General features: G+C 37.4%; 1 protein-coding gene across 1 annotated transcript in view; it reads left to right on the top strand.

Annotated features, from left to right (window-relative positions):
* The window catches only part of BEND5 (BEN domain containing 5), a 15,489-nt gene extending 5,650 nt beyond the window's left edge, over positions 1 to 9,839 (top strand). Inside the window, exons 2-4 of the mRNA XM_010140993.1 lie at positions 1,116 to 1,264; positions 5,687 to 5,900; positions 9,679 to 9,839. Coding sequence (XP_010139295.1) covers positions 1,116 to 1,264; positions 5,687 to 5,900; positions 9,679 to 9,839 — 524 coding nt within the window. The remainder of the gene's footprint in view (positions 1 to 1,115; positions 1,265 to 5,686; positions 5,901 to 9,678) is intronic.
* The last annotated feature ends 1,093 nt before the right edge of the window (positions 9,840 to 10,932 follow it).

Here is a 10,932-nt window from a genome sequence, read left to right as displayed (position 1 = left end):
CGTGACGGTGACCTGATTATTGAATTGTCATTTGTTGAAGATGTCAAGGTTGGGCTTCCAAGTGCTGCAGCACTCTCAGCACCAAACTGGTACAATATAGTTCTTACAAGTGAGTGAGTTTATCCTTATAGTTCCTGGAAGTGACTGATAACCGTGGTGTCCAGGGTCTGAGCTGGCAACCTTGCTGTGTTAACGAACACCGTCCCTGCATGGAACTTTGCTGGAGCTTCTCATGATCCTAGAGACTCACATCAAGAGACAATGATAGCCTTGGGGCCGTAGCCCATTCCTAGGCTTCTGGTGTAACCGCTGAAACTAATGGAATAATGAAATTTAGTTCACAAATTATTTTCTTTTGTTCTGTCTTTTTAGGAACACTTTATAAAATTGATCTGGAAAAGAAAAGTTGATGACTGACAAAATAATTATCCTCCTTTGAAGCCTCAAACATATGCTTAGTAGTATTCTATTGTTTCATCTGTGCTTAATTTTTGTTGATTACATTAAAAATCGGTGTCTTGGATGGATTGGACAATCAAAATTCCAGTTTATGTGGGTTTTTTAACCTTGAATACTCTGTCTGTGCATGATAGTTCAGCATATGTTTCCTTCCGAGCCTGTTTCCTTTATAGAATTTCTACAGATCTCACTTTTTTAAATATACCTTTGTTATATCTGAAGAGATTTCAAATCTCTGGAATATAATTCTATATGGGTAATTTATGTAATTGTCACCATAAATTATGCAGGTTTCTATACAACTATATAGTAATTCTTCTTTGAAGAATTACTATTTTTGCTTTTGATTTATAATTTCAGTGTCACTTTAACAGTTTCTGTCATGTGTATTGAAGCAATTCTACCCATATCTGTAATTGTTCATATGCTTTTAGAATGAAATTAGACATTAAAATTAAACATTTTAATATTTATAAAGCAGAGATACTTCTCCTGCTTTTATTTATTGACATTCAAAAGGAGGATTTTGGTTTAGACTCTTTCTAACTTTAAAATGAATGTGACCAATGTGTTATTTTATGCTAACCATGGGTGATGAAGTGATTGATTTCATGTTCTCCGAGATAGCAGACAGCTCTCTTTTCTTAACTGTCTAGGACCTGCCATTGAGCTTGAAAAAGTAAAAGCAGAATCAATTGAGCCTGAACCTGAGGTACAGAAGACCTTCAGTGAGGAAGCAAACACATCAACGTACTATCCTGCCCCTGTTCCAGTAATGGACAAGTATATTCTCGAGAATGGAAAGGTATTTTAAGTTAAATATAGCATGAATAATTTGTAAATGTTCATCAGGTGGTTTTCTTGTGAAATTTTCGTGATCTTGGGGGTTTTGCATGGTAGCAACTTAAACTTCCTCGGTTTTCATAAAGGTATGCTATTATGCTGAGGAAAATGATGAAAATTATCCTTAGTGATGAAGGCAACACAAGGAATATAATTATTAAATATGCATGCACAAGCAAATTGGCATAGGCTTCAACTGGTGACATACATAAAACCACCAAAGAGAGACCAAAATCAGTAATCCACATTATAAAGTTCCATTAGTCTATTTAGCAGAAATAGATCTTTCCTGAAAGATCTTTAATGTTTTTCATGTGCTGTGGTTGGATTGCAGAGAAGCCTTCATGTTTTGGTTGAATTGAAGTCCAATATGTAATTATGAACCCTAGAGTGAAAATGGGCTTCCTTGAATCTGGTAGGAGTGTTGTCACTGCATTGAGCTGATGTAGTGCTACTTTCCAGATACATTTATCAAGTTGGTAAAGTACCATCTAGCTACAGTTTGCAGGAACCTGACCAGTAGTCTTTCAGACTTCATGTTTAACGCATTGTCCACTCATCTGCTGAGGCCTGCTTTTATAGCTGCTGCCATGCTCTATGAAATGAGCATTGATTTCTTACACAAAACTGCGTGTCCTTCAGAAGTGCCTGTGCAGATCCTGTGTTTAGGGTACGTATGCATTTGGTACTGTAAGTGGAGAACCTTTAAGGAAGAAATGTCCATTTTGGATTTTGCCTAGAGGGGAATTAGTGATGGAATAGTACAAAATGTGAGACTTTAAGATTCGTGTAACAGGATTGACTGCACAGGATGAATTTGTCATAATTGTTGAGGACAAAATGAATGTGAAAAATTTTGGCAGTTCAACAAGTGTTTGGTTCAGATAACTTTTTTTTTTCCTAATATTTAACATATGTCATTGTGTTTTAAATTTGTGCAATGAAAACTTAGCATGTATTACTGTGAGAGTTTGGTTTGCTTCCTTTTTTTCCACTTAAGGTCTGTGGGATAGGGCACATTCTTTACTACTTATATGCAGCTTTTTCTGCACCTTTAGCTCCTTTATTTCATCTGCCAGCTTCTTGGCACTTCTGTTGCTGAAGTTTTCTCTGTCTTTACAGATATTAATACCTCTTCAACTTTCTTGTTGTCGTTGTTTTTCTTTAAGTTTGCCTATTTACTGGGGCTTCAGCCAGCTCTGATGCCAGAAATGTGAACAAATAATGTGTTTAGTGTTGGAGGGTGATTTTTTCAGTTTTCTTTATCTATGCGTCTTTTTTTCATTATTCCTTTATTGATGTGCACCACTAGAGTAGTGAAAATACTTTTTTAGAAATCTTCCCCTTTGTTCCATCAGATTTGATCTTAGTAGGATTCTTTCAAAGCATATAAATCTCTCCTCTTCAGAGGGAGAACAAAGTTCCTGAAAAAGAGCCTATGGCATTCATTTAAAGAAAGGAAGAAGAAAAAAAAGAGTTCATCATCTGAGATATATTTCAGATATATTGCACATGTTAGCACAGTTGTGGTGAGTGTTGCTTTGAATTTGCTGTTGTTTCTATTACATTGTGCTTAAGGGTTGATTCTGCAAGTGCTGAAATTGGGGGTAAAGTTCTCAATTATTTCATCAAGCCAAGGGTCTGGCCTGTGGGGCAGCCCTTCTAGCAAGAGGGAAGTGGATTCTGAATTTGGAGTACAGTAAGCTTCCCATAGCTTTGGGAGTGATAGGAAACAGTGCTGAGCCTATTTAACAGAGAGGTAAACCGAGACGTGGACAGATTAAATTCCTTGCCATAACAGTGCTACAAATAGAAAAAGGGAGACATAAGATTTCTGTGGCTGTGGCTGTCTGTCACGTAGTTGCTGTTAACATAGGTGTTCCATACCAGAGATAACTTTTTTAGTAAATGAAGCGTGTTCAAAAAAGAGATGATCTATCTGAAACATAAATATTAAAAATATTTGCTGCAACTTGTTTTTTTTTAAGTAACTTAAAGCTAATGAATAATGTAGTAGTTTAAGAGACTAAACAATCTTTGGCAAAGGCAAACCCTAATTTTGGCAGAGGGGAATCATATGTTTTGATCAAACACAGCAGCCTCTACAACTAGTGTAATACGGACATCCAAAATTTGGCACATCACAACATTCCTAAACTTAGTTATTTTCCAAATAACTTACACTTATTTTTACAAATAAATTTTCCAAGTTCAAAACAGAAATAACTGAATTATAACTGTAACTAGATGATTTTTCTGAGCACAGACTGCTCAATCTGAAGTCTCATGAAATTCGCAGACAGCACCAAAAGTGTGAATTTTTTTTTAAAAGCAGTTATGAAGAGGTTTGATAACAGAGAAGGAAGGGGCGGGGGGGAAAGAGGTGTTCATGTTATGGTTGTTATTAGTTCTATTTCTGTCCGTTACGAAGTCTAAATACCACGCGGACTTGTGAAAAGCGTCCTAGAATCACTTTAGTGATTTAGAAGATTCTGCAGGAGGGGCAGCTTGCTTCATGGTTTTATGCTTTGAGGATGTTAGGCTTTTCATTTGTTTTTTATAGCGTAGCTGGTAGCCAGACTATTCATATTTTTCTATTTAAGTTTTTTAAACAACTATTTCCTTTTGAAGGATGCTATCGTTATAAAAAAATTCTTTGGGTTATAGCCCTCATTAACTATTAAAGCAGGTTTCCATTTAAAGGAAAAATGGTGTTCGGGTGAATACAGGCAGTAAAATTATGGGTATATAAAATTTTACAGTAGCTTTGTACAATTTTCATTGCATTTAATGGGACTTATGTGATACTGTTCAGATCTGTATGGGTAGCAGGCACAGTTAATGAAATATTGCATGAAAGAAGTAAAAACTAAGGCAAACAGAGTCTTCGACTAGAGTTTTGCCATAGAACTTTTTTCACAGGGTTTGGTTTTTTTCTTTAATTATGAGGAGGCAGTAAGTTGTTATTAAAAGTGTTAGTGTTACACTTGATCTGATTTTATGAAACCTAAACAATCCAATATTTTTGGTGGTTTGCACTTTTACAGATTATCTGAAAGGAAGTTCTATCTTCCTCCTTCCCAGTGCAGTGAGCTCTTGCAGAAATTAGAATAGCTGGGTCATGCCAGAGCTTGTTAGGGATGATGAGCAAATGTGGGTCCAACCGAAGGAAGTTCATCACCATGTGAACAAAGCTTCCTGTGTGCAGAGGTAGTTCAGGAATTAGGAGTGTAGATATCCAAGGTACAAAGTATTCTCTGTGGTTCTGCACTGGGCCAGCATTTGCTGGCATCCTGGTTGCGCTTACGTCAGACCTGTGCTTGTTACGAGAGGCATTTGTTTTCCTTGCTGTTTCTTCATGGTGTCCTTGTTATCAGACTATCGTCTGATATCGTCCCTCATTATTGGGACTATCAGCTTAAGTGTACATAGTGGCAGCCTAAGGATGCTGCTCAGATCTTGTCCTGCATTCATCTTCAGTCTGGAGCACTGGTAATCTTAGGGTAGAGATAGGGGGTAGCTCTGTGTGAGTCAACCCACCACAGTCAGTGGCAAGCAAGACTAATGAGCACAAATAGACTGGAGCAGCTTCTTTTTGGAGACTGCAATGGCTTCACATTGCATTTCACAGTAGCCATATTACCCTGCTTTATACTTCAGTCAAATATCTCTACTCCCCATTGTCTCCATAATGGAAAGTTTATGATGTTGCAGCAGTGGGTCATTGCCATACCACAAAACAGTATTTACCTGGAGAGATTGATCATACGTAATAGGCAAGCTTCATGACAAGCTTAGAAGTTACACAAAGCTTCCAAACTCTCTTGGCTTATATTGAAATTGGAGTTCTCCAAATCCCTTCTCCCGTTCTAGTTACTTTAAACGATCAGGCTGAATTTTCCCAACAGGTACAAGATATGACTTAGGAAATATTTCCCCCTCTACTGCCTCTGAAATACGCTTTGGGTAAGGTCTGTCTCAGCTAAAGGGAAGCTTTCGTATTAAAGACGTTTCATCTTGCTCCTGAATTAGGCTGGTGCAACTGCTTGGTTTATATGCTGTGCATACCTTTATAATATTGGATGTGTCTACTGTTTCCTCCTTCTATCTCTGTTCCTGACCATAACCTTTCAGGAGAATAGGCTGTGTTGGTGGGAAGAGTAAAGAGTAAGAAGAATTGAATACAAAAAGAAACTACATTATATAAGAAATTGACTTGAACTCCGTGACCCACAAAGTTGGAGAAGTTTCAGAAATAGGCAAAATGGATTTGTTCAGCCCTAATTACTGTTATTATAGTATCTAATATTAATGTTCCTACAGCACTTGGATACTGTTGTGTGCTACATACCATAGATAAGTTGTTATTATTACTACCTTCTAGGTCCATCTTGGCAGTGGAATTTGGGTAGATGAGGAGAAATGGCACCAGCTGCAAGTAACACAAGGAGATTCAAAGTATACAAAAAATCTAGCGGTTATGATTTGGGGAACAGATGTTCTCAAGAACAGAAGTGTCACAGGAGTTGCAACCAAAAAAAAGAAAGATGCCGTTCCCAAGCCACCTCTCTCACCTCACAAATTAAGCATTGTCAGAGGTAGGTTATTTGAAAACTTTTGCTTCCTGCTTTGGAGTTTAACCGTCAATCACTGAGTTGAAAGATGCTCCTTTTCAGCTCAAGTAAAATTAACTGATTAAAACCTGTAATTCCAGTTGCTATTGCATTGTGAAGTGCATATATATCCAGGAAAAGTAAAACACATTGCAATAGCCATGCACAGTGCAGGCCTTCACAGCTGAAGGAGTTGTACATTGACTTCAGTAAGGTTCAAGATCATCATCACTTTAAACTGCTTGCAGGACAGGTCTCTGAGCCTGGAGAACACCACGTTGTTCTGGAATTCATTTATAACAGAATGATTTTTTAAAATGCATATATTCCTTTTAACAAGCCCGAGCATAGCTTTACCACATTCTTTCATCCAGAATATAACCCACTCTGGCATGAGGCACAGAAACCATTATAGCTGTGACAATAAAAAATCCACATACCTTCAAAGGCAAGAAAGAATAGTTTTACCCTTTTAAGCAGAGAAAATGGAAATAGTAAAAATTAATTGTTGCACTTGAATTGGAATTTGAACAGTAAGTGTAAATAGCTGACCTATCTGGCAGGAAAAACTACAATGACACTTTTAGTAACTTCAAGCCTGAGCCCATGTATGTAGTACTTTGAGAGAGAAGGCCTTCTCCTTTATTTAAAATGAATAGTGAGTTTCGGTTCCTTTGTATCATGCTTGTGTTTTGCATTCATTTCTGTCTCTCTTGGCATTTCAGGCTTCTTTTTAAGTCAGAACAGAGTCAGTTCCTCATGGAATACATACTGAAATTGGTTTTTTAGGTTTTGTGTCCGTATTAAATTGCAGTAGGGCTGAAAGAAATGTTCCTATTTGAACTTCCTTATTCTGCATTTCCTGTTCTTAGTTGTATGTGCTCTTAACTATGAACTCTTTAAGAGCTGTTGTAATCCGCTTTCTGAGTACCATGTTTTGGAAGTAAGAAATATGATTCCTCTTTGAGTATGTGCGTGGTTCTGCATGTGTGTGGAAAAGGTGGAAACTGATCATCATATTGTCATCTTAGTTTGTAAGAAATGAGTAAAAGATGTGGTTGTTTTTTTGGTTTTCGTTTTACTGATCTGCTTCAAGAATACATGTGGAAGTGCAAGCTGTTCCATGCAGATTCCGCAGATCTGGCCTGCACCTTTTGGTACAATTCTACTACATGTAGCAAAGTAGTGCTGGCTGCATACGGAGTCCACTCTGTGGCTGTGGCTACCCTGGTCAGGTCTTAACAAGAGACAGAATTGGTTACCCAGATATGGACTTAGAAGCACGCAGTAAAAAGCAGTTGTTTTTCACTGGCCCATTGCAAAGAGCTTTCTAGTTTCCCTGCTGGAGGCTGCTGCTCCTCAGCACTGCTGGCAATGTTGTTGATGTGAGAATTTCTTCTTCAGTCAGGGCCATTCTGTGTTTCTTGAGCCATTTAAATGATAGCTTTCTTCTAAATCCCCCTGTTTTGACTACAGTGTGTTTGGGAGTATGTTCCATCAGGTACATGGTGAGAGGCAGATGGGGCCCTTCTCTTTCTTCCATACCTTTACACTTAGCAGCAATTCAACTCTTCCTATTTCATTTCTCTGTGTTTTCTGTTATACTTTTGCTTCCAGCCTTAACCCTCATTTGAATTCTGCTGTTCCATGCCCTGGTTTTCCATGTTCCTCTTTGCAGTGTTTCTTTCACCTTGTCTTTGACTCCCTTTTTGTTACACTCAAGTCTGTACAATCTCCTCTTGAACCAGTTAAACTGCATGACCAAGTTTTAGGTGGCAGCAGACAGACTTCTTATATCAGTGGTACGGGGTAGCACATAGCCGTGATTTTCCACAATGTTGTGACCTTTGCATCTGTGTCAGTGTTAGCATCACGCCAGCAGCATTTGCTGGAAAGCTGGAAGTGATCAGATAAATTGTTATAGAGAAGAAATCTAAACAAAAGAAGTTAGTATCAAGCAAAGAAATGGTAAAATGCGAGGAAGTTAGGCTTTATGTAGCCCATGATTTCTGTCAGGCGTGACAGAAAGTGGTACAGTTCTTTGTTAGTCTTGAGGTCTACTTGAATCTTTGGACCAGTCAGTAAGGGCTATCTGTACACTCCTCTAAAGCAGAAAGACAAAGAAGGAGCAGAACCCCCAAATCACTCTAAGTCAGCATTCTTATGTGACTACTAAACTACTATTTCTGCAGTACCTCACAGAAATGAAAGAGGAGAAACTGCAATAGTCATGGACCTGTCTGGGTCACCATGACTTTGAGTCACAGCTGATCAATGACTCCCGTTAAGTGATTCTTTGCTTAACATTGTGGCTAAACTAATAATACAGCCTGTGTTTTACTGGAAGTTCCCCCTGTTGCAGCCTGGGAGTATTCCTGAGCTTATTGTAGTACAAGCTGATGTCCTGCAAACACACTGGTTTCTTCAGGTTCTCGGTGACATGCCTCTTCATAGGTGGTGTATTTCAAATCACAGTTTACTGATGATCAGCATTTCAGCTATCAATCAGGCTGCATGCTGATGAATTTAATTTATTTTGTATTCAGTATACCTTACAGCATAAAATTCACAGTTTTGGATGTTCTTCTCATTCTGTGCACACAGACTGACTTGTTTAAAATGACAGCATTAGCTCTTAATGTGTCTGATATCTCTAGCTTCTTTAACATCTACTGTGTAGTATGTAATAAGGAAATCATAAAAAGTACGATGCGCTGTTATAAACCTTGTTAATGCAAAATAAGCTTTTGTAAAACTTCTGAGAGGTTACAAAATGAACTACAAAGCATGCATAGTACTTAATTTTCATAACTTATTAATATGACGCATTAGAAATGTTGTAAACCATGGTAATTAAGTGAATGCTCTCTGTGGCTTTCTGTATGTGAAGCAATAAACGGCTACTGGAAGAGATTACTAGGCAAAGCAGAGCAGGTTTCTTTAACCAATCTGGGAAACCTAAACAACAAAATACATTGTTCTGGTTATGAAAACAACAACAACAAAAAAACCCCTAAAACCTGACTGTCCCTAAGGAGTTTGGTGTGTTGCATCACCACTGATTTCAGTAACCCCTGCAGGATTCTGGCACTGAATTATCGACTCTGTGAAGCAGAATTCTCTCAACTGTCATTGCCCTCCTTGCCTTTGCAGTCATTACTATTGCTTGCTTTTTGTATTCCAGTTAAGTTCACAAAGTGTATTGTGCAAACATGTAAGAAGATGGCTCTCGCCCCAAAAATCTACTAATAAAAGCAAAATATGCCCAGGCTGTCCGATAAAGACACAGACATTAATGTATATTGAACAGATTTGAAAACTGGTCACTGCTTCGCTTTCTAACTATTATCATTTACTTACTGTCTCAGAGGTGCGAAGGTAGGAGTGACTCACAGGGAACTGTAGATAACAGTTCTGGTGAGACCATTCACCTCAAAGGATTCTAGATCTGCTGTGGCGATACGGACAAACACAAGAGTTGGGCTTGTAAGACTGACACTGTAAAGGCTGGGTTTAGCTTTGTTTCTCAATAGAAAGACTTAATGTAGTCACAGCCTGACTGGAAGTGGGTCATGCCAAAGATCCAAGCCTGGTGAAAACAACTTTAACAAGATAGCCAGTGGATCAGTGAAAGCTGCTCTTGCCTTGCAAGAAATGTACATGCTGTTTACTCAGTGGTCTTTTTTGAGTAGTTAGCCCAACACAGGGCTATATTCTTTTCTAAAAATATCCTAATGTCTCTTTCCTTTTTTTCTCTCCCCAGAATGTCTGTATGATAGAATAGCACAAGAAACTGTGGATGAAACTGAAATTGCACAGAGACTCTCCAAAGTCAACAAGTACATCTGTGAAAAAATCATGGATATCAATAAATCATGTAAAAATGAAGAAAGAAGGGAAAGTGCAAAGTACAATTTGCAATAAATTTTGGATTTTTAATAAAAGTCTTAGTGTTTTACTTAAGTGTTGTTTTTTGATTTGTGTGGCATTTTTGCTGCTGGGAGAAGCTGACCTGAAGTGTTACAACTGATTGATTTTTTTTGAGCAATTCTGTCAAAAGCCTTTCTATGATGTAACCTGCTTTTTAAACATGTAAGTTATAAGTCCACTCCCAATGAAACAGTGAATTTTCAAAGCTTTTTCCAACGAGTTGCAGTATGTTATCTGCAGTTCTGTGTATAGGTTGTCATTCTGCAAACACCAACCCATTTTGCCTACATTTTGTTTTATGGATTCAGTGGATCTAGGTTGCAGTGAACATCTGCTTAGAAGGAAGAATTGTACAAATTTCACTTTGCTATTGAAAAGGGTTTTAATGTATTTTACAAAGTGTTTTTCTGAACTGAAATTTTAATTGTTTGTTTTTATAAATCTTTGTTTTGATCTCTAACAATATATTTGGTCAAAACACACCAAGAATGCTTCTTTTTCACTTATTATCTTGTAGATAGAACACTGTTGTCATCATATTAAAAACAAAACCAACCAAACAAAAAAACCACCATACATAACAGAGAACCCAAAGCCAGAAGTTGTAAAACCATGATAATTTATTTTAAAACTTAAATAAATATACAAGCAGTTATTTTTCAGGCACCAAGGTACTTTTCAGAATTCTGGTTATGGTACAAAGCTCTTCAATATGTCTATGTTACTGTTCTTGAAACACTGCATTTTTCGTGTATTTGTACTTTTAAACAATTTAAAGATTGCTACACTATGGCAAGATTATGTTTAGTAGAAAATTTACTACCATTTTGCCTGAGTCCATATTTTAACAACGGACACTTTCAGCATGAATTTAAAAATAAAAATGATTTTCTACATTGAAGTTAGACTTGCGATGCAAAGTTATAAGGAATAATTTGTTGTCTGAATTACACGTTATTGTCTGGAAGTGAAGGAAAATAACCTGAGGACTTGTTTCATGAAGGATTTTGAGAATTAAGTTTTGTAGAGATAGTTTAGGGCCTGAACTGTTTGGTTTTGAGGATTTGTTCTATCAGCGTTTATTTTA

This window comes from Buceros rhinoceros, unplaced genomic scaffold, assembly GCF_000710305.1.
Source record: "Buceros rhinoceros silvestris isolate BGI_N320 unplaced genomic scaffold, ASM71030v1 scaffold7098, whole genome shotgun sequence".
Taxonomy (NCBI): domain Eukaryota; kingdom Metazoa; phylum Chordata; class Aves; order Bucerotiformes; family Bucerotidae; genus Buceros; species Buceros rhinoceros.
The sequence above is the reverse complement of the archived record's forward strand: the minus strand, read 5'-3'. Positions and strand labels throughout refer to the sequence as shown.